We start from the raw sequence: 27006 nt of genomic DNA on the forward strand, positions 1-27006 counted from the left end.
AATAAACAGCGTTTGTAGACTACCTGTCTAAATGAGTCGAAGAGCCCATTTGAAGAATACATTAAAGAATCTCTCTAAATGATTCACTGAGTTATACTGTATATCTTGACGGAACCAAAAGGGACTGCAATTAAAAATAAGGTAAACAGAATTTTATATAAAAAAATATTTTTTTCTTCTTTCTGTCAGGTACGCTGCTGCTGTTACGCCTGGGAGGGTCAAAGCTTCCAATCCTCGGTTGCCATGGAAACAAATTGCACTCAGAGGAGGAGCTGGACACCGCCCGGTGTCACCCGGCCCCAGTATGGAAGGCTTTTTCAGGCCCCTGTTACCATTTAATTAGCCCATGACTGATGTTTTGTTCCAGTACAGCCTGTTCTAGTCAGTAACTATCCCTTATAATACCGATCCTGCCAGTCCCAATTCTGAATCCGGAACAGTGGCAGTCGTGTAGACCCAGTCTGTTTTCCAGCAGCCCTTACTGCTCAGTTTTCTCAGTCAGCCCTTTGTTAATCTCTGTGCCCAGCCAGCCCTTCTATCCTTTACACTGTGTCTCGCAAATGGATTCCTTTATCCCTCAGCCAGCGAACTTTTCTATACCAAGCCATGGCATAACAGTTGCAGGAAAGGCATCACAGAAGCTTTCATCTCAGTCTTACACAAATAATCTAACCCAGCCAGCAGGGTACGCAAGTTTCATTTAGCACTTCCTGGTAATAGTAATTCAATAACCCTTTCTCACATTTTGTTTTTGAAGCACTATGCCAGAAAAGTAAATTTCCATATACTGTACAGTACTGGACACACAGAGCCATGATATGACAAAATGATCTGGAATGCAGCTTAGTTCAGTTCTCAAAGCTCATTCCACATGAATAAACATGTTGAAAAATTTAAAAATGTTATGCATAAATAAAATAAAAATGTTATAAAACTGGTACATATATAATTGTTATGTATTTCTTTTTTTCCATAAAAAGTTTCGGTATCTCTCATTTCTATGTATATGTGTTGCAAACAGGAATACCTAGATCTTTAACAAAAGGAAAGAAAAGTCAAGTTTCTCATTTTTACTGAACCTTTACACAATTCTCATTCTCCCTTGGTATATCTTCAACCTATTGTAGGCTGCTTTAAATTGAGTTTATAATGGAAGTTCAGGAGGGACGACAACAACAAAGCTCAATCGTACTCAGCTGTCAGTAATTGGCAATCGCTCCCAACATCCTTCCTCTACCAAACGCTATAAATACCTACGTGATCCCCATCTCTGCATCCCACCTCCATCCCTTCTCCACCTCTGCAGCTACCCCTTGGTCACCCTGCATGGGGGTCCTGGCCTCCCTGTCCTATGGCCAGGAGGTCAGCCCTCAGCCAAGTGGGTTAAGCCAATATTCACTCCATAATACTTTCATCACGCTTTAATCTTGGGTGTTGTCATTCCTAGAGAATCAAAATTAAAAGATGTGTGCACAAACTGAATTAGGTACATTAAGGTAAGTACCAACTTTTCAAATTTATTGGGGGTGTTCTTCTTAAAATGCACATTAATAAAGCATTTCTTGCCACCATCCTAACACCTTAGTAATTTCACAGAATCCTCCAGAATATTTTTTTTTACTAGAACATATCACACATTTTCCATGTTATTATGCATATTATTATGCAAACTTCATGCTGAAAGATTGTTCATACTGTACTTTTTAAGTATTTCTAACACATAATAAAATTCAATGAATCTATTCTTAATAACATAGACACAGTACCTTTGTACAAAGCATTATTAAGCCCATACTGTACCTTTTGCATCTTAATTTTGGCAAAAAAGCATTCCCTTTGCGTCATTAAAGATGAGTCTGAGCTATCTTTATGAATGAAGTGATGACCATTTTTGCTGAAATGACTGGCCTTTCTTAGGTTTTGCTGTGTTGCTGGTGTCAGTTGTCTAATCACCATTAAGCTAACTTGCAGATTGCTTTCTGTTAATATTAGAAGTGAAATTAAGTGCAGACACTGGGATTTGTCCATTTTAATAGGGCTGTTTTTTTCCAGAATTCTGATTTCTGAAAGATATATCTCCTTGGCAGTGGCTGTTCTGCACAGACGCCTTTTAAGATCAAATATCGGTTGTTTATCATTCACTGATAAGTTATTACAGTAAATTATCATAATTAGTATCATTAGATCATAAAATTATCATAACTGGCAGTCATCCTATGGTAATCTCCCAAATATATACAAAGTACAAATGCATTCATTCCTGTTTTAACAAAGATATAATCAAAAATAAAAAAATATTGGGCGTTCTTGAGTACACACAGCACCAATGGAGCTGGTGTCTATGGGAAAATGTTAAGAATAAAAAGGGTAAAAAAAGAAGCAATGACTAGATAAGAGTGTTAATCACAGAGGAAGGCCTGACCTATCAGAGGACTGCTGTGGCCTGTAGTGAGCACATCAATATACCCTGCATGGGTCCCTCATTACAGAAACTCACTCAGGTTTCTCCTGCTAGCCATCAGGGTATAGGAGGACATACAGTAGGGTGGGCGGTTCAAGCAAAGGAAGGCAGTTACTCACTGGGAACGCGGTTGATGGCTCTCAGGGGCCGCAGGACTCTGACGGTGCGCACAGCTGAGAAACTGACATTCTGCAGGTTGAGGGAGTACTCCAGCATCCTGAGGGAAGAGCAGAGAGAGTTAGCAATGTACTGGGATAAAACACCATGAGCTGTGAACTTTACTGGCCCTGTCTGGTCTGCCAATGCCAAATTGTCATCTGAAGAAGACAATGAGTGGTGTATGTTTTTCCCCAGCAGATTTTTGGTTGCTTTATTCTCTTTTCCCAATATACAGTATTCTCAATATATTAGGGTGAAAAAAATAATACATAGAAAACAAGATGTATACCTATTACCAAAATATGAAAGTAATCCATCCTGGAGATTTTTTTTACAGTTGAACAATACAGTATTTGTTGTTATTGAGATTAATCAGTGAGAGTTTCCACTTATTCAAGGGACTAGCATATTGATATTCTGCAACAACATTAAAAAGTGAACATTTGAACAGAAAAAAAGCTGAAAGTGAATTTAAGTCCTTTAGTTAAAACATGAAATCATTAGGTTATTTAAGTTACTACGTATCTACTTAATGCCTAAATAAGAGTAGTAACCTCATTGTGCTGTTTTGCTCTTTGCTGGTGCCTTCAGTTTTAAACTTTATTCTCAATCCTATAGTCAGACATTCTTTTAGGATCTGCATACAATTTAGAACACATTTTGACTTGATATTCCTTTTCACACTCCCTTCTTTTGACATTAACCACTGCTTCATGCCATATTTAGAATATCTTTAGTATTTGGTACAAAAACATCAATGTAACCATTCGTTAATCATCTACTGACAACGTTTTTGTGACAGCTGAACAGTGTCTAATAGATTTAATAAACCGAAGTCTTACTGTTTTCATTCATGCAATCAATTTACACAATTCTGTCATGTCATAAAATGTACTTCTGATTTAATACTGACATGTTACCCAGTTGCATAGGTTTGATATTACTTCATCATCTTTTCACTGCACTGCCCATCAATATTAAATGTATTTAATGTATATTAAAAACTACATTGCAGCAATATTTAACTTAAAATTGCAACTGTTAAGCTGCAGAATAAACTGAAGTAAAGCAACCCAAAATCTCAAGAGCTACTGTATTGACTAATGTTTGTTCTTGACTGTTAACAAACATCCTTTCTTGTGTGTCTACTTCACAATATTTATGGTTCTATAACTTGTTTTTACTTGTTCTTCAAAGTCCAATTTTTAGTCAGAGAAAATAAATACTTTTCAAGTGATTTTCCAATGGATTAAAAATGAAAGAATAAATGTTTGAGTCAAACCTATCTCCAATAAATCAGTTCAACCTGAGTGATTCCATTATATACAAAAGGATATGCTTCTTGACATGGGAACACAAGAACAAGGGAAATGAGAGGAGATCATTAGGCCTATCTTGTGATTTTTACTGTTTTGTAGCTCAGTAAACCTAAAATTTTATCCAGCCTTTTCTGAAAGTTATTCCAACATCCACCTGGCTGGGAAGCTGTTTACAAATACACCTTCATTAAAACTTTCAGTGTAAAGGAGAGTTTTATATTCTGCATCCTAAATTAATTGCATTTTAAATTTCCAGATGTGACCTCATCTCCTTATTCTGTGTCCAAGTATTAAATATTTTTCTGGGGTTAACTTTATTTGTACAACTCAGGATCTTACTGTATGTATTTGAATCAAATCTCCTCATAATATCAATTGTTCTAAACTGAAGAAAATTTGCTCAATGAAGTACTGTACAGTATGTTGATTCTGAAGAAGTCCATTGGATTGACTTTGTGGATTGACTTTGTCATTGCCTTTTAGGTATTTGAATACTGTACACGAATCAGAGCTCCTTGTAGCTTTTTGTGATAAATAAAAAAAAAGATTCAGCTTTAGTTTGTTAATGTAGGACCATCTTTAAGTACAGGGATGTGTCTGGTCACTTTTCACTTAATAAATAATGGGCAGTTAATAAATAATGGGAAATTCTCTTTCATTCACTTTCCCCTGCAAATAATGAACCATTGGAAATAAATGACAAGTTGAATCTCAGTAATAAGTTGTTGAAATGCTGTCTTAAAATTTGTTAATGTAGGTTTATGATATGTTTGGATGCAAATGTTGTCAGGTTGTGTGATTATTTAACCTGTGTTTACCTTGATTTGTGCTGTCTGCATTCTTCTGTTAAGTAAATCCCATCTCAGAGTTTTCTGAGGTGTAGAAGTATAATGACTCACATTCAGTATTTGAGAATAACGTTCATGGGATTAACACCTCTATTATTGCCATTATACATAGTCTTACATGTAAACATGTAACAACATGAATGTTAAATCAAATAAACTTCCTTTGTGTCCATCATCTTAGGCCCCCTTGATAAGGAAGTGGGTGCATATATCTGGGACTATTTAAAATATTCAGTTCAGTTTATTGTCCTATGCACAAGTGCAATGAAATGCTTATTTGCATGTATGCTCCAATACAAAGAGTTACAAAGAGTTGCATGTATGTTCCAATACAAAAAAGTGTTTTTGTTTTAATGCATCAGATTTGTGCATTAATTAATATTTATGGATGGTAAGAATGCTTCAATGTAAGTATTTACTGTCATACCTCCAAGTACTGTAACTAACATTTCAATGCTTGTCATGTGCTCCCTAAAAGAACAGAACTGGTTGCACAGTACTGATGAGACAGAGTCTATAACACTATGGCAATTGTGCTAGTAGAGCACTGTGGGAGACTTGAATTTGAGTCAGCACATTTTCCAGCCATAAGGAGACCTTTTCTGGTCATGGAATGGTGTATTCATTTTCTTGTCTCTAAGGGTTTTGTATTGTAAAATGAGATTGAGACTCATTTAATCAAAACTGATTAGAGCATTTGAAAAGACGTTTAATATGACAGGATCTCAAACTCACAGACTGTGTGTCATCTATCGTCTAACCAGTTCCACAATCAGGCTGTCACAATATTTAGCAAAACTCATTTAATCAGGCTTGCGGATGGTTGATCAAGTGTTGAACTTCATTATTCTGTTTTAATGTCATTTTCTCTTACCACTTTAAGAATCATGGAAACCATATTTACAACAATGTTTTGGAGTGGAAAATTGTGGCTGTGAAGTTATGTTGACCTGCAAGTAACTAGAACATTTGATTTAAAAATGACTAGATAAACTAGCCATTTGAAATGTTAATTATCCCTGCAAAAAGACAAAAAGAAACTACTGACTACTTTCTCATCCTAAGAAAAACTGACAATGAACACTACCAATTCCAAAATAAGTGGACTGTTGATTTTCTTTTCTTTGAGTACAAATAGACATATGTATTACAGATCACATGCTTCATCTGCAAAGGGAAAGTTGTTATATTAAAAGACTACTATATTAAATTACATTGCACAATGAAGCATACAGCAATATGATAATTTTGCTAGTTTTGGCAGTGCTGTGATTACTATGATTAATTATTATAAATGATTTTAGGAAGCCATTGACTGATGGTGAATATATAAAAAAATGTATTACTAAAGTGACAGTGAGACTGCATGTCCAGATAGAAACAATATTTTCATCAATGTCTACAAACAAAAGCAGAATTGTTCTTGAGCTCTTTAACAATCTTGATGAGTACCTAATCAAGAAAAGCACATCTCTCTGTGCATATTCAATTGCAATTCATGAGAGTACTGATTTAGTTGACAGAGCACAGCCTGCGATATTTGCAAGAGACATTGATGAAAGTTTTACAATAACTGAGGAACTGCTGAACTTGTCAACATTGTGCAGTAGTACAATGGACAATGACATTTTTCTTTGTCTCCCAGAAGCACTGGAACAACACAGTCTGCTGTGGCATTTGTCAGCAACCTTAACTACTGATACTGTATGTCTTCAGCAATGATTGGTCAAAAAACAGATTGGTAACAGCAGTACCAAGAAAAATGGATGTGAAAAACACAGAGCAATTGATAGTGCAGCACTGCATCAGTCACAACAACCACTTAGTAGAAAATTCTTCCAAAAGTCAATGTAACTGCACCACTAGTACTGTGACTGTGCGTTAAATGGGGATCATACTATATAATGCCAGAGGCTGATCTTTTCAAACAATGGTTGATCCATCTTTATACTATCCTCTGCATTTTTTGATTGGAAAATCGTAATAGAGAAGAATATCTTTGAGCATCCATCCATTTTCTAACTGGTTTATCCAATACAGAGTTGTATCGGAGCTGTAGTCTACCCCAGCAAGCAACAGGCACAAAGAAAGTATACAGCCTGAATGGGATTTCCAGACACAGACACAACCATGCACCAGGACCAGTTTTCCCAGAAGTCAAATAACCTACAAGTAAGTTTTTGGACTGTAGGAGGAAACCTGAGCACCAACAGAAAAGCCACACAAACATGGGGATAACATACAAACTCCATACAGATAGCACGCCAGGTCCAGAACTGGACACAGAGCCCAGACACAGTGAGGCAGCAATGCTAACCACTGTACCACTGTGCGGTCCATCGTGGAGCATGATAGAGTAAATTAAACCTAAAGAAGAACACTAGGATTTTTCTGAACTATTCTAAAGCAAAATGTCACTTGTACTCTGACCACTCTAGGTGTAAATTCTACCGACTATTCTTCAATCACAGTGAAAAATCAAAATTCCTGTTCATCCTTAATACATGGAGTGTTTTCTATGCCATAATAATTTCATGTCATGGGAAATCAATATGTAATCAGATCCATCTTCAGTGCAGGGGGTCATGGCTATATCATTAGCTAACTTTGAAACAGATTCAGCGGATGATTGAGTCCAGATTTGAATTGGATAGGATCTCCTCAGTTTTCTGCACAACAAGTGATCTAGGTACAGTGTTGGAATTGGATATACTGCATGTCTAGAGTTTATTGTAGAACTGGAACTGTACAGATGAGCAAAAGCAAATCTTTTAAGAAGAATGTACAGCTTTTGCTCTTCAAATAATCTCTGCTTTCCAAGAATGAGCAAATAAAAGACTATATTTCAGACTGTCAGCATACTTAAAAGTTTTTAAAAAATATACAAAAAATGGATAAAAATAATGTGTATATATGTCAAGTCAAAATAAATACAAATAAAAGCAATATCTCTGTAATGTCTCGTTAAACAGCAGACCATTGTGTGTGTTTATTACACATTGTGATCACATGTACAGTAAGTGTGACAATAATTTAAGATATATTCATAATTAAAGTTGTCTTATCCTTTTTTAATATATCCAGAATATTTAATGATAAAACAGTGTAACCATGAATAGTGTAAGTTTTGTGCAATTTTCTTCCTGGCAAAATTGCTCCAGTTCTGACTCATGGGGATCATTGATAGACTGCAATCTTTAGTCTTGCCATAAAGATTGCATTCAATTCAGGATCTTGATTGGGCCACTCAAGGACATTCACCATCTGCTTGTTAGACCACTTCAGTTTGACTTTGGCCCTCTACTTGGGATTACTGTCTTGCTTAATAGTGAATTTTAGACTCAACTGGGATTAATGGGGGACTCAAGTACTTCTGGTAGTAATCCTTTTACATTGTGCAACAGACAAGGTACACAGTGTTTTTATTATTCACAAAAAAGTTTAAAAATAAAATAACAAACTACAGTAGCTTGTATTTGAGCTCCTAACTGACTTTATATTCCCCCCACAAAAGGGGCAGCTATCCTGCTACTGGTATGTTTAATTTGTCTTCTTTTGTCATTTGAAAAACCATTGTTTCAAGTAAAACAAAAAAGAATGACTCACTCACAGTTGTTTTTAGCAAGGTTCATTGCTCTGTACACTTTCCTCTTTGTTTTTCCGTAGTTCAGTGTCTTCCTCCAGGTTCAGATCTTTCTTTAGTTTAATTCCGTCCTCCAGTCTCAGATTGGTGCAAATCCTATAGAAATCTATAGCATCCCAAATGTGACAGGCTTTTCTCACCCTGGACAAGTCAGCATGTGCTCGGTAGTCAATTTATATAGGCTAGATGAGGGCACACAGCTGATGGCATTTTGAGTGCTGGCATTCACTTGTGGCCATCTACAGTAGGTACGGGCAAAAGTGACAGTGATTTGAATGATGCTTCAAAGAAAGTACCATCCTTCCAGGTTAACGCCCTGTGCGGCATCAACCACCCTCAGTTCTGGAAAACCTCCCTACTGATGAGAAGCAGCCAATAACATTAAGTTCCCACCACCAAGCTTATCAGAAATAACACTTGTAATTTATACGATTTTGTGTTTTCACTGTGTATTAGAGGGTAGCTTCAATTTAATCACTGTGCCCTCACACTAACACTCACTTGGCCATTAGAATATGCAGTTCCATCTAATTTGGTCCTCATTTCCCTGTTTTCCCACAGGTATGAGACACAGATCATCAAGGATCAAGAAACTTCCCAGTTACTCTATAGCCGGCATAAGTGACATACTGTATGCCAAAGATTTTTTATCCTCTTTGATTTTAATTTCACTTATGTCAAAGATGCAACAATTGTTATGGTATGTAATTAATACATCTGTCTGTACAAGGAGTTATTTCCTTGCACTCTAATTATTATTATTTTATTTAAATGCAATGATAAATACCATCACGGGAGCCAACTCAGCTATATTTTACATCACATAGGAAAGTTAATGTACAGTTAATCATGAAAAGCAAAGACGTACTTACAATGAAATAAAGATTCAGTACTAAACACATAGGCCTCAATGGCATTTGCTGGCATTGGTAACATGAAAGACTTTACTCCATGCTGAAAAAATATAGGTAATAACAAATAGGCAGGCAACATTAATTTGAATTATTCCTATTTGTACTTCGTAAGATAATTCTCAGTTGTTCATGTGATGTCTTAGCATGTAGCTACAGTGTGAAGTATTGATATACCAAAGGAATCCCTGCTACTCATTTCCTGAGGTACAGTACATGGACTTTTCCTTCACTGCTTATGTGCACCAATGACGATATTGGTGTTCTTGGTTCATTAGCATCTTCACTAATGAAAACAAGATGCTCACTGACAGCAAATTATCTCTAATGTCGGTCAGACAACTTCAAGCTTGAGAACCCCACCAGAGAAGGCTTTTTATCTTCCCTGCCTTTATATTGTAGTGGTTGCTATTTTCCCCACCACAATTGGAAGTTGCTGTCTTGCCCTACTGTATGTTCCTCAGCTTGCCTCAAAGTTAATTAAAATTTACTAAAAACTAAAATTTTGCTCTCTTCTGCACACAGGTGCATTCACGTTTTCAATAATCCCATGCCTCAATATTCTTGCAATGCAAACAAAATGAAAAAGAATTATGTGTACTATCCTTTTCCCTTATGAATCATTCTAACTGCAAATCCCTGTACCAAACTGAGAATTTTAAAAATAAAAGTAAAAAGAAAAACGTATTTGGCTGTCATGGGTTTAGGTGGCAAACATATTCACAAATGTAACCTCTTTAGGTCTCACATGTTCATAACTAAGTCAGGCTAAAGAAATGCACCTCAACGGTTAAATTAGTCTGGCAGGCACGGTGTTGAAAATTCACTTCAGCCTTGTTCCGGTTTAGTGTTTCTGAAATCTGTTGAGAAGGGTTTGTCAGGACTGATTGAGTCTGATGGGAGCCAGATGTGGCTGGAACCATGGAAAACAGTAGTGAAATCAGCAAAGAGAAAAAAAACAGAGGGAAAGCACAAGGCAATGTGGGTTCCAGTCACGAGAGGAGCTGTGAAAGGTGGGGGTAGGGGGAAAGGGGAAGGCCCAGCTTTCAGCAGAGCTGCGTGAGGAGACTCCACAGAGGCCCTGGCCGAGCCTGCCAGCAATGCGCTCAGCTCACGCCACACCATTCAGGGCACCAGGAGAAACATGCAAGCTTAGAGTTTCCTGATGGAGAAGCACGGGGCCTGGAGCAACTTCTTCATTATCGTCTTCATAAGACGAATTCTCATTACAAGCTCCAGTCAATCAACGTGAAGCACCTCAGCTGTTGGTAAAATACACCAACCATGCCGACAGCAGCTCTAAAGCGGTCTTCACATAAAAGAAGGGGGCGTGGGTACAGATTGATGCTGTACAATGTGGAAACTATTCCGAGAAGAAAAGTTATGAAACACTAAAGACATGTTTTGTTGAAACTCTGAGGCTGATTAGCAAAGGGTTTGCCAATACTTTCCTTACAGAGAGCAAGTAACTGACTGTTTTCCCCTTAGATTGGATATCAACAACATATAAAAATGTTCATATAGTGTATTCCTTACTTCGAAAGAGAAGCCTTTTTCCAGACAGATGATTCCAGACTTAGCTATTAAACTACCAAACAAGCAGGATGAACCAAATGGCCTCTTGTTAGCTTTCTTGTGCACTTATGATTTACTGTATTATTCTTACGTTCTTATGATTTTATGTAAGAACATCTCTTTTTTTAATTTACCTGAGCAGGAATTTCAGCACTGCGTTTAATGGTGTAGTACATTCTGAACAATTTATACTGTATGTCTATTCAGTAACAAACAAATCCAAATTAAAATCATTAATTCAAAGCTTCCACCCACATTGACAAATCTACACTAAGTATACATCAAATAAGATCATAAATTATAAATGTAACATTTATTATCTAAATTGTGCAATTATTTCTTTTACCCACAATCATGTTCTAAATATTTTATAGCTTACAGTATGTGTGTTTTAAATGACCAGTAGTACTATTCTCAGGATATACCGTATGAACACAAACGAGTTATTTTTGTTCGTTTGTTCATTCTGATTTTCGTTAACGACTACACTACTTTTCCATTTACCAGTTTTTCCTTCTACTGTATGTATCTCCTGTCCTTTTCTCCTAGGTCAATCAGGAGCATCACCTGGAAGCTCTCTGGTTTGTGTAAACGAAGACTAATGAATGAAGACTATGTGCAGATTTGATTAAAAACATCCATAGAGCTCCCTTAAGAATGATAATGGGCATACAGTTGTGGCCATCTTGTGTTAAACTGTGGAGCTTCAGGAAAGACCCTTTTTCTGATTGCCCTGGTCTCCTACTCTTCTTCTTTCTGTGTTTGTCACTCTCGTATCCACTGCCTACTACACACATCTTTCTCTCACTGTATCCTGCTGGCTCAGACTTTTACACACTAGGAGAAACACTGACTGACAAAATCCTTTACAGGGCAGGGAATACAGATACAAAGATAATACAGACCCGCCACCTCCCTTAGCCAGGCCAGCATTCTCTTTCCCTATCTTTTTCCAACTGGGGAAGAGTATTTTAAACCCTCACATCGCATTGCACATTGAAACCATAATGCAGAGTCCAGTCAGTACAGAACACTAATACAGATTATTGGACCATTTCTTTTACCATTTCATTTTGTTTATTAATAAATGACCGGATCAGACGTTATCATCCTGTATATAATAGAATTGTCTTTACTCTCTTTTTTCCGTTGATATAGCCACCAGTGATGGGGTGTGAAAAAATAAAAATTTGGGGGGTTTATTTGATCCAGGATTGGCGTTTGAGGTTATGTCCTATGTTGTCTCTAACTGTAGCAGAAAAGCTGGTCATCACATTAATCTTTTCTAGAACTGGTTACTGCAATGCCCTTCACGCTAGAGTATAACACTAAACACACTTCTGTACAGTATGTCCAGAATTTGCCAGCCAGATTCCTGAGCTATTAACCTTTTCCAAAATGCATGCTAGCAAGAAATCAACTAAAGAAAGGTTATACAAGCTGATCTTTTACATACATAATAGAACTGTCTTTACTCTTTGTTGGTATTGAGTATAGTAGGTCCCTGTGATAGGGGTATAAAAAATTAGTTGCTCAGGCATGAGAAAACATGCTATGTTGAATACATTTAAATAATGTCTGCTTTCCTTAAATTTTATTTCCTTCTTTTTTGGCATTTTGCTGTGAAGAATTAATTCAGCTGATTATCCCCAGCATGTTCTCAAACATAAAGCCTCCAGTTTCATTGGTGTACATAGACCTTATTAGCTACAGAATTAATTGTGAGCAAACCCAAAATGTGTTCATTCCACTAATACCTGCCAGCAGAATATTTCCATTTAAGCACATGTACAACCATCAGATATCATCCACAAATAGGAGGCATCTACAGGAATATAGTATGACAAGACGATATTGTTTGATTACATTGGCTGAAACTACAGGTAATCTGCCACTAGAGGTCATCATACAGCCTCTAATTGATTAATTGTAAATTGCCATACTGGGTGGTAATTATTAATTACTGAATTATTGGTGTTGGCTCTAGAAATACACCTTTTTACATGGGTTTTTATTAGGTGTGTTTGGCGTATAAAGAAACAGTCTAAGAAATCTCTCAAAGTCTACAATAATGCCTCTAGGACTTCACTGGCCATTGTGAGTTGTGTCAAGCTAGGGGCTGTCACTGTCCATTTTCTGAGATGTTAAAAGTTTTACACTTTCAAATTTAAAAAAAAAGCTAGCATGGTGGTACATTTGTTAGTATTGCTACCTTTCAGTGCTTGGGCCCTTGGTTCAGTTCTGGACCCAGGTTGGTATCTGTATGGAGTTTGTATTTTCTCTGTTTCCTCCAGGTGCTCCAGTTTCCTCCCACAATCCATAGAAATTTGGGCCTGGTGTGAGTGTGTGTGCGTGTCTGTGTTTGCTCTATGATGGGCTTATGTCCTGGCGCTATCCCACCTGGAGCCTTTAGATGTTCGAAGTGAACATTAGCTAAATGTTTAATGTTGAATTCTTGATTGATACTGTATGTAACTCTTCGAATTTGATTTACTTTGCAATTTTTACGAGCAACTACATTTTCACCCAAATAGTTTGCAAACTCAAAGCTTGAGTTTGCAAACCTATATTACAACTAAAGTGAAAGAGAATCTAGGTAAGTAGTAATCAGTTGTTGTATGAAATGAACCAGAGGACATGCAGGTTATAGAAATGATAGTAATCCTTGCACTGTCTGTTCATCATGGTTGTTTTATAAGACTATTGTGCTTTCAGAGGCCATTTAACCCCTGATAATTGTTTACAATTGTATAAGCTGTTGGTGAGGATGTGAACCAAGAATAAAATATGAATATGAATGATATGAATGAGAATTAATGTTAACCTATGTCTTTTTATTCTTGGTTATGATACAGTACGTTACAGTGAATTATAGGTTTGTGAATACTGATCAGCTCTCATCATTTCAATGTCCTTAAAAACATAACCACCTAAAATGGACTCTAATTTCAATTTGCATGTATAAAGTCAAAATTGGTAGTCATTATCATCTTTATTAGAACTTGTTAGTGGGGCATAACTAACTTTGACAAGTGAAAGGTTGTATAAATGCATCCTGCAATAAATTGTTTTGGTGTGTTCTATCAGCAGACAGCTGCAAAACTATTAATCTATGTAACATGAATTGTCTTGAAACATTTCTGCTTTACAAAGTTGTGAAACATTGAGAGCTAATAATGATAGTTATTCCTATAATTCAAAATATGGTTATGAGAAAAGAAAGGATTTCGCATGTGTAGATTACAAATGGGTTTCAAATGGGTTCTCGTTTTCAATATTTGTGACCTGTTGCAGAGGATGTCTTAAGTAACTGTTTCACATCATAGTAGACATACCTAATGTCTACATAATCATAGTAGAAAATGTTTACCTAATGTGCTCAATGTGGTGTGCCTATCCGAAAGGAGAAATTTCTCAAAACTAAAGTGATTGTCAGTAACTCCTTACAGTAGCTGTACTTACTCATAAAGAGGCTGAGGAGTATTTTTATTCCAATAGTTTTCCTCAGACAAAATGACTTTTGAGTCACTCTTACCATCTTCTTTTGTTACAAAATAATCAGAAGTTTGAGAAAGGTAATACAATTCTTTGTTTCGTGAGGGAAACAAATGTTTTATATGACACTTTAAATAAGAAACATAAAAGGCATATTTTAAATCTGAGTAAACTTTTCCCCCCTCGACTTCTGGTATTCTGTAAGTCAATCCATTCTGTGTTTTTTGTGTGTTTTTTCAAATAAATTCCATATCCACAGTTTAACAAGTCGAAGGTTTGACCTCTTTGTGTGCCAGTAAAGCACAAATCTGGGGTGCCCTGTGCCAGAAAATCCTTCTATTTCAGAGAGAGCCTGTCAAAGCCATTATTTTCCTGAGAGAAGGAACAGCACTTAATTTGAAGCAGGTGCCTCCCGTCCCAGAGCGAGCAGAAATACTCACGAGAGGCGTCTCCTGTGGCAGCCAGTGAGGCTGACACGAGTTTGTGTGTGAGTGCAGGCGCGGGCCAGAGTCTGAAGAGGTTTAGGGTTAGCCGAGTATGAAAGTGGGTGCTGCAGCACTATGCAGAAAATAAAGAAACAAATTCACATTTTAGGCTCTCTGGTCTGTTTCTCAAACAGCCTTTATCTCCTTAGAAAAAGAGGAGATTGACCTTACTTAGACAACCTGTTAATTCTGTTACATTCTCCTGGTCTTTATACCATTAGGCAAAATCTACTTTCAACCGTTTTTTGGGGGAATCCGAAATGTTTTTTAATCCCGATGTTTTTTCATTAGGAACTTTGATTTTTAATTTAAACTTTAAATTAAACTACACAAATAAAAGAGAGCTGACTGATTCCCTTGGTAGCCATTTCGTAGAAACAATAATAAGAAACATCAAAATATCTACTGTATACGACTCATATTCAATATTGAGTGCAGATGTACTGTAGAGAGGAACAATAGCCACTTTAACACAGAATACAGCAATGAAAGTGGGTACTTTGCTCCCTGTCTCATCGGAACAATTGACATAAGTGTGAAAGGAACACTTTAAACTATCCAATCAAGTCTATCTACTTTTGCCTTTCAGAAGTGGGGAAAAAAACAAAGAGTTCCCAAAGGATGGTACTCAACACATACAGTATGGAGAGAACATGCAAATCCTATAGAGATGGGCACCAAAAAGCTGTATTCAAACTCGGGACCCTCAAGCTAAGAGGCAGCGGTATTAACCATGACAGGACCATGCTGGCAAGTTTGCAAGTACTTTCTTCAAAAGCTTGGAAATGCAAAAAGACAAAGGAGTAGCAGAATTATAAAGATAGTGGTAATATTTACATGGTGACTTGTTCAATTACTTGGAAAAAACATTAATTCTTTAAGAAATTCAAGTTTTACTTTGTCAGGCTTTGTGAGTATTCTCCCTCTGCTCTGGCAGGACAGCGAAGCACTGAGTCTCCTCTACAAACTGATAAGGCATATAGACTCCAATTTATATACAGTAGTTTTAAAATCTGTACATTTTTTCCATGGAACTGCTAAGCTGTACAGTATTAAAAAAAAGTGTCTCCTTAATATCACCACTAGTGAAAAAACAATATACTGATGTCCTTTAATGTAAAGTTGTGTTCTTTCAAGTAAAAACAGGTCTTATTAACTTAAAAATGATACCTACTTAGTGGTCTAAAAAATCTATAACTGGACCTTTCCTGAGAAACCTTACATTTCTGGACTGCATACTAGAAAACATCAACTGTGTGGGTAAAAATCTAGACTACACAAAGACAGCTTAAATAAATTGAATCTCTTTACTTTGGAATAAAGAATTTCTGAGGAAATGTGATAGACTGTTTTCCTGACTTGAAACATACTGCAAGACTCTGAGGTCCTGCCTACTCCATGCAACAGAACTTGAGCAGTACACTCAGAAGCATTCTAATTATTCTAGTTCATTGCAACCAAATCGTAATACCTTTTCCTATTTAATGGAGTTTACAATAAAAGTTCAGGAAGAATGACAGCAGTCAAGTTCATTCTGCTTTTGCTGTCATAAAACATAATCATTTCTGATGTCATTTTGGAATTTTTGAACTGTCGCTCAGCCTTTTCTCCTTCACATTCATCTGTTGTATCAAACTCTCTAAAACTCTACGTTCCCCTTCACTGCCAGCGTTTTGTCTTTTTCCATGGACCCCCAGATCTACTGTTCCAATAGAGACTTTTGTGATCTCTGCCAGGAGGACCGTTCCTGCAATGTTTTTGCCCTCTCAATTACCTGCTTTTCAGTCTAAGCCATCTTCACCCCCAGGTCAGTCTTCACAAGCTTTCCTGTCTTGACGAAGTTTCAGATCTGCTGTTTTTATTCTTCTGTCTTCTAAACAACCATCCTCTCAACCATATCGGGCAGTTTCTGCTGCCAACCCATGCTCTGGGTGAACACAAACAATGCCACAGCACTCGCAACTTTTTTCCAAAACTTTTCCTTCCATCAACAATAAGACCATAGCTAAACTCCAACAAACTCTTTATAAACATGGAATAACAATCTTTTCACTAAACCAATCCAAGATCTACAATAAACATGCTCTGTTTCTCCAGCATACTTGCACAGATCCCCATAATGTAATCCATGAAGCTACTGTACACTCCAGTTGCCTGCAAGGAGCTTTCAGCTGCCCATGTCTCCAGCCTTCCATTGTGTCCTATATTTCTGTTGCCTAATCCATGCTTACTGTACTTTTATTTCTTGTCTGGGCTGTTTCACAAAGTGACATTACTCAGTTAGCTGGATAACTTTAGAAAATATGTTGAAAAAAGTCTGAATTTTCAGTTTCGCAAGACTGCATTGTATCTGGTTAAGTTACAAAAGCAACATATTCTCTATTTTCAACTTGCTCCAAGCAGGTGAATTTAAAGTTGGCCTGACTTTGTGGTTAAGTGCTCAACTCAAAGACCAATCAGTCCCCTGCAAAAAAATAATGCCACCTTTCTTTAGAGATCCAGTATACATTTGCAAAGAGAATGAACGATTAGAGATTTCCAAAACCCTTTTCAGTTTGCCCTTTTCAGATAATGTTTAGGTAAAACATACCATTTTAGCAGACAGGGTATACTTTACATTCACAATCTCTTAAGCTCATACAGTATGTTGTTAAAACTACATTCTGTATAATATCATATACTTTACTGTACAAAATTCCCCCCCTCCCCAGTAACCACAGAACTTTTATGGGTCTGTGCAACGAGAGGGTGTGAGAATGTACTAACTAATGCTTAACAAACTCTATTCACATGAGGTCTGCTGCCTGATTTCACCATTGCTATTCATGCAAGAAGAAATCCCACTGCATGGTGAAAATCAGGAAAAGAGGACATCAAGGAGCACTTTGAGATCTTCACCTGCAGTAAAGCTCCAGGCTGGAGCAGATGGAAGAGCTGGTGAGGGAGGGGGTGCCAATTTCAGCAGTACTCCGACCTGCCTGAGGAGTGAACAGGCTGGGGACACAATGAGCTGCAACATTTTACCGATGACAACAATGATGCTTCAGAATAGGGAAACACACTGTGCAGGTTTACAAGCACAAGAGTGCAACATTTGTCAGGAGGATTTTTTCTATATTTATAAAAGGTGTGTGCTGCATTAGTCACAACTTTCCCATTCAATACAAAATATATTTTGGATTATTTTATTCTTACAGTTAATCTTTTTCATATTCACTATACTAAACATGCTTCACAACAATGCTCAAATTACGTGATTTGCCTTTTTGTGCTTTGTCTAGACATGAAGTAAACAACTACCCACTGCTCAGCCTTGTGATCTGGTTTCCCTAACAAAACAACAGAATTTGCCATACTCCCTTCTCAGACATGTCAAGGTCATGGCACGGATTTCACCAAAATATTATTCTTATATGCTTTTTGTGCTTGTGATTTTAACTACACTCTGAGCAAATAATTGTACATTAAAACCAACCACTCTGGATTCTTCTTTGCCAAACATGTATACTGATCTTCTCGTTACCTAGGTTACCACTTGCTTACCGCTTTTGTTTGAGAAAGGACTTACGTTACTATCAGTATTACAGACACGGGAACTTTGAGCGTCCATATTAAAATTAACCTGCAACCATTTTATACGTATTTTGGTAAGTCTGTGGGTTAAATATATACAGTATCTATACTTAGAGCAGTATAAAGCACAACAAATTAGTATTATTACCAATAGCATTCTCATTTTAATGCCTTCCTGTATGTTACATACACATTATGTGTATTACACAGCATACAGTATATAGTTCAATACTATATTTACAGTTTATCAGACTGAACTGGTGCTCAGGAAAGAAAAACAGTGTCACACAGCTCAGTAAAGCACTACACTGCAATGTGTGGGTCAGTCAGATAAAATTGCCCGAGTCTTTTTACTTCTGCAGCCTGCCTTTTCATTGCCTTCTATGTCATCCAGGTTTCTCTATTTCACAAACTCTTTCAGCCTTTTTGTTTGCTCTAGATACAGTAAAATCCCCTCACAGATACTTCTTTGAAGTCTTAAATGTTCATAGCGATTAGGTAATTTGATTTCCTGCCTAATGCCCTCAAATTGAGTCCTGTGAGTCTGACTTTAGTGTGATACTAAAGAATTGGTCACTAAGCCAATTTCATGACTGTAAAGCACCGATTCTGGGGGAGCAGCTGTATTTTTCTATTGTCTTTGTAATTGCCAACCCTATGGGCTTCTTCAGAATTAAAGTGAACCACAAACCTGAGCACACAAGTGGAAACAACATAAAGGGCTATGAGAGAATACGTTACCCAGCCATGCTGTTGGACATTATGATACTGCAAGAATACTGCAGCGAAAGACTAAGGTCTTATGAACATTAAAATGGTGGTGTGGCAATTAGTGCTGCTGCCTCACATACTGTAGGATCCAGGTGGGTTCAGGAGCCTTCTTTATGGGTTTTTCACTTTCTTCACATGGCTGTGTTTCACCCCACTTCCCAGAGACATGTTGGATAGGTTATTCGGCTTCTAGAAATTGCCCCTGGTCAAAATGCCCTTGTCTCCACCTCATTCCCAACATGCATCTTATTGTATGTTTCTGGGTAGGCTTTGGGTTGACTCTCACCAGCAAGAAGCAGTTTTCTGATAATGAATGAACAAGTATATTTTTTAATATATAACTTTTTTCACTCTAGAAGAGAGATGATTGCCATTATTGCATTATCTTTAGTGTCAATTGGACCTTTTTTTGGAAGTGGTATTTCAATTCTGGATCCTTTTCTCAGTTATGGTTATAATCTTAAAACATCACTTTTCCTGTTCTGTTTCTACATTAATTCTTTATGTCTTTGTATCTGTATGCATTATCTCAGCCTTATGAGTGTATTCTGCATTTAGACTACCATCTACTCGTCTACTTCTTTTGCATTGTATTGCAGTACATTTCCATGTATTTTTAAGCATTATAGCAAAAACATTTTTACCATTTTAAACATGTTCATGTATTTATTTTTCCATCACTTTAGGATGTTTTGGTAGAGACAGCCTTTTATTGGAGGAACCAATAATTTGCATCACATTATAAACTAAAGCTTGGTTTATCAGGTATATTCTGTACTTCATTATATGTATCAAGTATAAAATTTATGAAAATGAAAAATAAAATTGCAGATGATTAAATGGCTCTGTTATCAAAAAAGATTAATCAAACCTCTGAGAGTAACTTAACCAATTTTCATGGAAATGCTTGAAATTAACACTTACAGTACTCTGCATGCGTTAATATCTTTAGTCTTGGAACAAAAATCCAAACAGATCCTCTACTAATGCTATTCTGGTGTTCCTTATGCTAAATCAATATTGAGATTGCTGGGAGTGATGCAGTTAGCAATAAACAAGAATGGTTAATGTTTGGAATCTCCCTGTTACATCATTCACAGTTAACTCCTTACACCCCATCTTCCTACTATTCTTTAATCAGTACTAATCATATTCCTTAATGAGACACTACAGCAAATACTGAATTACTTCTTCAAGTGAATGAGCTAAAAAAAATCACTCTGGATTTTTATTAAAATAATCATCACAATTCCTTAACCTTAATCCTTGCAAACTCTTCAGTCACACTCTTTTACACAGAGATTTGGTTTGAAATGAATCTGCCATGCTGTGGAGTTCAGATGTGCTGAGGATACTCTCACTTGAAATCATTTGAGTGCTCTGTTGGACGTTTAAATCAACATGGCAAGCTAGAGCACTCGATGCAGGGAATACCACGGAAACGTGCATGCCGTTCCCTCCAGATTTATTCATTTTGTTTGATGAAATAGGAACCAAAAACATCAGAACAAAGGAACGATTTATGGACTGGATGATGTGCTTTGCTTAAAAACTAAAATGTTATACTCTAATCATAATCAGATTGAACAATGAAATGACAAAAAATATTCTAATAGTAATAGTAAAGCAATTTAAGTCCCGAAAAACACAAGGGTCGCATTTAGTTGCACTCTGTAGTTAGTATTTACCAGATACCTTTCTGGCATGGAATATACTGGCAATACACCCCATGTACTGTGTTGTTCTTATCCTGGAACCTCTGAGGGGAGATACAGTATGTGAACATTCCTACTGACAGAATTGGTCTAGGTCCTTCAGATCCTTTCATTCTGTTTGTTAACTGCCTACAGTATTTGAGATTGAACCTCAAATGGTCAATTGCAGTGAGGTCTGGAGACCAAGGTGGCCAGTTACTAACATTTAATGTGTGCAGTTAACAATAACCTTTTCAATTTGGATGTACTGTATGCTCTGGATCATTGTCTTGCTGGAATGTCCAGTTTCGGCCAAAATTGAGTCTCTTGGCAGAGAGACCTGGTCTGGTCCTGGTTCATGTTGGACCCAATGATCTTAACCATGATGATGCATGCTGCTACTTTTGACCCCAGAAACCAGAAACCTTGAGAGGCCTGTATTTAGTTTTGGAGAATTCCATTGTATTTCGAAAGAGTGGAATGTTATTGTAGATTTATTGTTATTGGATTTCATTTAAAGGAATACATTAAATTCACTTAATTATGCAATTACAATATAATTTTAAAATAAAATTATAAGTAAGCACATAATCTACTGTATATCCCTAACTCATTCTGTCCTGTGAATCTTTTTCCTACTGTAATCAGGGAATGAGTAGGTCTGGAGGGCACCACAGCTCATAAAGTCCTCCAGACTTTTATGTAGAAATTGTTCCACATGAACCTGAATGTCCTATCTTAGTACTTTCTCTCTACTCAAGCAGCGTGCAATGTCATTGTTATACAACATGTCATCAGCATTAACAGACATTTCTGAAATGTTTGACTTCTCCATGTGTATCTAGAGGATGACAGCTTGTGCATTTTAGGCTATCTATTAAGAGGAGTGCAGGGGGAATTAAGGGGGAAGAGCAGGGAACTAATTAACAGCTCAAATTGGCGAAATTTCTTTTTCTTTAAAGAAATAATTGTATTTTTTTACTTTAATGGCATTTCGCTCAATATAGTGCTAGCAGAGAGGACAAGTGAGACTTTTAATTCTAAATGTGTAAAATCTTTAATTGAAGACTGGTTCTTTTCATAGCAGTCAAAAATCAAATAAAAATAGAAGACACAATAAAATGGCTTTTTTTGACAGAATTTCATTAAATTGTGTATTTTTATTAACTTTATTTCATTGATACTATTAAAACCAGACATATAATTGTTTGCAAAATCTTTTGCTAATTGAATAGAAATATCTATCTCTCATCTAATACTAAAAGACTTTGGTTTTGGCCATTTCTTTACCAAAATGATTCAGTACCTACTGTATACACTAGTCCAACCACTGGTCTGTAGACTAGGTATTGAGTTCTCACTCAACAGAGATACTTGATGGGGAATTGCATCACCACCATTATTATTTGTTCTGATGTGAGAACTGATGGCACAGATTATTAAATAAAATATTATCAATGCTCCTATTTTCATAGAGGAGTCCAAGCACAATTCTTTTACTCAGTGCTGATAACATTCTCTTGGTTCTCTCTGATATTACAAGTTCAGTCCCCACATGTTAAACGTATTGCATAACTTTGGTAGACTTTCTAGATCTAAAATAAGTGGTCAAAATGAAGTTTTATTCTCTTTAATCTTACAGTACTTCTATGACAACTTCTCTCCTACTGCATATTCTTATTCAGATGCAATATTCAAGCTTTACTTAATTTGGAAATGAAATCCCACTCTTCAAAATTTTGTAGCACATTTGCAATATGTTTGACATCTTGAATAACATTAAAGCTGATTTCACTATCTGGCAGCCTCACATTACATGATTACATTACAACATAGGATCCATTATTAGAATGACTTTATTTCTTGCATACTTTTCTTTCCCCCATTCAGCTCCTCTAAGCCTGATCCTTAGGAATGCTTCAGAGATTGTATTCTGATAACTGGGATACCAGATTTTAGATTTTAATCCTCAATAATTAAACTAGTTTTCCAAAATATAAGATATTTAATGTTAAATCATGACTAATTGAATATTTACTTCTTATTTATGTGTCAATTAAAATTAGCCTTTATGATTTGAGACTGATTTTTTAATTTGACTAATACTCACTGTATTAAAGTCAACATACAGACTTTACTCCTGGTCTGCATTAGTTGTTTTTGTAATCCCTGTGTGATTGATCAGGTGTTTTGTGTATATCATGGTCAGATTCACATTTACTCTTGTGGTGGTTTAATTGAATCATTTTATTATTATTAATATGTTTATGTTTCTTTTACTGTATTGAGTCCAAGTAGCCATAACAGCACTCCTTGAATGTGTAAATCCAGTTTATGTCAAAATTTAAAACAACAATTCCCTACAAAGGTATTTCTTTGAAATGCCTAGGACTAGACATTTGAGACATTGAGACACTAGTTTAGGTGAGTTGTACTGTATGATTGCTGATACATACAAGATTGCTGCAGGGATGGTGGTGGAGATTGGCTGAAGAAACAAAAGTTTTATTTCAGGTGCGGGAGTCTTAGCACCCAGCATCTGCCAGGAAAGCATCGAATTTTGCACCATCTTTTGTGTCAAATTTAAATAAATTTCCCATTTCTTAACCTGACTTGCAGTGTAGTTGGGCTACTAGCTTTAGTTCTGCTCCTTATTTGGAACCAAAACTGCAACAGCTTGCTTCAGTTTTTAAGTTTGTAACTTATTTCCCTAGATTTATGATGTGTCCTACAGTGTATATTTGTATTTTTACACTTAGCCATGGTATGAGAAAACTTACCAGGATTCATGAAATAGGAATATAAAAAGATGGAAAAGTGTGTTACAGTTCATTTTATTGTATTATTTATTTAATATCACTTTAGATAAAATCATGAATTAAAATAATGAATAATAATATTTGGTTCACAACTGTTTAAGCTGTTCTGTGTGGACACAACACATTCGCATCTGATATAAAACGAGGAGCAATGTGATAAACAGGACTTCTTATCAGAATATTTAACAGACGTTTAAGCCAACAGGTGATCCTGAAATAATGTTGATCCAATACTATACTGTATGTTGATCAAAAATAGAATTAAACAATAAAATAAAACTAATAATGTACCAGTCCATTATAAAAATGTTACTTAGGATATAATTTAAGAATAAATATCACCGTTTGTATGTGTAACCTTAGTTATAAAGTAAAACAAAAGTACATCATTATTATTCTGCAGTAAATCCATATCATAGGGTTATAATATGTGAAAAACAAAAATGTGTAACTTTTAGCTCCTACACACTATACCCATGGTGCTAAATGCACGCTTTCTCAAAGATTTGGCACTTTTATTTTTTCACACCATATTTGTGCCACCACTGGTATACAGTAACAAATATCATTGCAAATGTATTGTTTTACTTTATAAAATTATTTCACACTGGGCGTGAGCCTTGAAATTGTATTGGCAGCTAACTCACCCTGCCAGCACGATGAAGAAATCCAGTCTATTCCATGTGTCGCCAAGGTAACACTTCTTCCCAAAGATCCCCAGAGCTACCATTTTGATCACCATTTCCACAGCAAAGAAAGCAAAGATGAAGTCATCAAAGTCCTAAGAGAAAGAACACGGAGCATTTTATCAGACCATTTTCTTCTGAAGATTGCTTTAAAATGATTACTTTTAAAACCTTATTCCCAAATAGTGTCTCCAGTTGAGTGAAAGGAATGCTTTACACATGAAATACAAAGAATAATTTTGGAAATTTCACTACATTTCTGGAACTCAAATCAATCAAACAATCGGTGTTCTGTTTATTTAGTGCCCTTTGCAATAGTTTGCTGCAAGAGTGCCCTACAGACTAAAAAATCTAATGCAACAGACAAGATACAGAGAGATGAATAAGTGGCCTCAGTGGGCTCACTCACTTACACAGTTGGACTATGTAAGACAGATAAGATACTGTATGTCTCCAGAGATTGGGATATCTAATCACTTCTATCTACTAGTCCTGGAAGAAAATGGGATGGCTGATGTACACTAGTATAAGGGAACACAGTGTTTAGGGGACCAACTCCCGAAAAAAAGGGAGCAAAGAAAAGCAGACGACTCATTGATAAGAGGCTTAGACAATATATTGTCCATGGGTGGCAGAGAGTCTCATATGGTGTGTTGCCTGTCTGTGTCTGAGCAAGTAGACAGACTCGTAGCCAGAGCTACACTAGGTGTATCCAGCTGACCTGCTCCAATGTACTGTAGGAAAGGAATAGAATAGGTCAATGGTTTACAAAACAACAAATTATAATATCCTTAATATTCTTAAAAACTTATACTTACATGGTGGAAACATCAGAAATAAAATGCTAGATTAGATACAGATGTTTTAGAATCTATGTGGGCTGAACTAGAAAATCAAAATTGTTCTTCTGTTCCTAATACTAGATGTACTGTATATAACAAACCAGTTAAAGAGGACACAGGTACAAGTAGTTTACCATATGATGACATTTTCTTATTTATCTAATTAACTACTTTTCAAACAAATTTAAAAATAAAACAGACAAGTGCCTCTTGGAAATTGTGACCATAATGTGGTATCTATTAATGTTTACATTCTATCTAAAAAATGTGGAATGGTTTAGGATTATTGAAGATATTAACAGTTTCAAAGCATAATATTTCTACTGAGTGCTTAGAAGAGCCTGAGATTCAAAGACAATAAATGGTATCCAAAGGAACAGTGGAACAGTGTGTATTCCATGCTGAAAGTAAAAGAAAAGATACACAATGTTTCGGCTGTGGAGCCGCCTTCACACCCGATTCTGTTTGAATCATCCTATTCCATTTACTGTACCTTGAATTAATGTTTTAACATATAACATATACTGTACATGTATATAGTGGCAAGGGCGTTACAGTACATGTTGCAAATGAAACCTCACATACTGTACACAGTAAATACAAACTGATATACACAGTTAGTAAGGAACATACACTATACTGTACATACTGTACAGTAGGAAGGTAGCAGAGCCTGTAATGTTTTGCAACATTTAAGAAAAGTGTTTTTTGGGAAAAAGAGTTTATAAAAGTGTTTTTAAAGCCAATTAAAAGCTTTGCTATCTGATTATTTATAGAAAGCTGAAAAAAATAGTTTGGTGAGAGCTACAGTATACCCTGTAAATAAAATAGCACTGTTCTTACCTTACAGTATGTGTGTGTTTGTGTCTGTTTTCCCTGAGATCCAGTTATAAAAAGATATCGTTATGTCACCGACCGTGGGTCATAGGATGCCACAATGCCACAATCGATACATATGGATCTGCAGGAATCTATGCATGGATGGGATGAGGGTGCTTATTTACACTCTCCTATGTTTTCATCAGGAGAAAGGCATTAAAACACACCAGTATGATCACATTTGAAATATTATGTGCAGTTGTGGTCACCATACCAATAAATATTAGAAAAAGCAACACAAATGATGGTTTCAGAAGACTGCACTTGATAGACGTTAAAAAAATTACAGTAAATCTTTAGCCTTGAACAAAAGAGACTGAGTAGTGCTTTGATCCATGTACAGTATATAAAACCAAAGGGGTACAGATTGAATTAATCCAAAAGACCACATTCGACTCAGCAGAAACTAGGAAACAGAGTCAAAACTGTAAATTAAAGGAATTAATTTAGGATGGAGAATAGGAAAAGCTTTTGTGGACATAGAATTGAGAAAATTGGAAATGGATGCCCCATACAAGTGGTTGAGGTCCAAACTCTGAGCTCCTTCAAGTAATGAGTGACTGAAATTTCATTATCACTTAGCTACTAAATACCAAATTGAAAAGATAGTCAGATGGCTTGTCTCCTTTCTCATTTTTAGTGTTCTTTGCTGTCGAAAGCCCCAACAGGAAGCCACTCGGTAGATAAACTCTACTAATATGATAAATTAACATAAGGACTTTGAAATCCCACATCAACTGGATTTCAAAGACGATGATCTTAACTCTATAGCTCACCCCATTTGCTTTTGTGTCAAATCCAGCAGCCACTGATCTGAGAACAACACCTCAAACCTTAGATACCCAG

At 36.3% G+C, this 27006-nt stretch overlaps 1 protein-coding gene across 1 annotated transcript in view; it reads right to left on the bottom strand.

The window, feature by feature from the left end:
- cacna1g (calcium voltage-gated channel subunit alpha1 G) overlaps positions 1–27006 on the bottom strand; it is a 210905-nt gene that overhangs the window by 178536 nt on the left and 5363 nt on the right. Inside the window, exons 2-3 of the mRNA XM_088927056.1 lie at positions 24401–24534; positions 2581–2678 (exon numbers count right to left, since the gene is read on the bottom strand). Of these exons, the coding sequence (XP_088783182.1) occupies positions 2581–2678; positions 24401–24534 (232 nt within the window). The remainder of the gene's footprint in view (positions 1–2580; positions 2679–24400; positions 24535–27006) is intronic.

Source organism: Atractosteus spatula, chromosome 11 (assembly GCF_055471065.1).
Source record: "Atractosteus spatula isolate fAtrSpa1 chromosome 11, fAtrSpa1.hap1, whole genome shotgun sequence".
NCBI classification, from domain to species: domain Eukaryota; kingdom Metazoa; phylum Chordata; class Actinopteri; order Semionotiformes; family Lepisosteidae; genus Atractosteus; species Atractosteus spatula.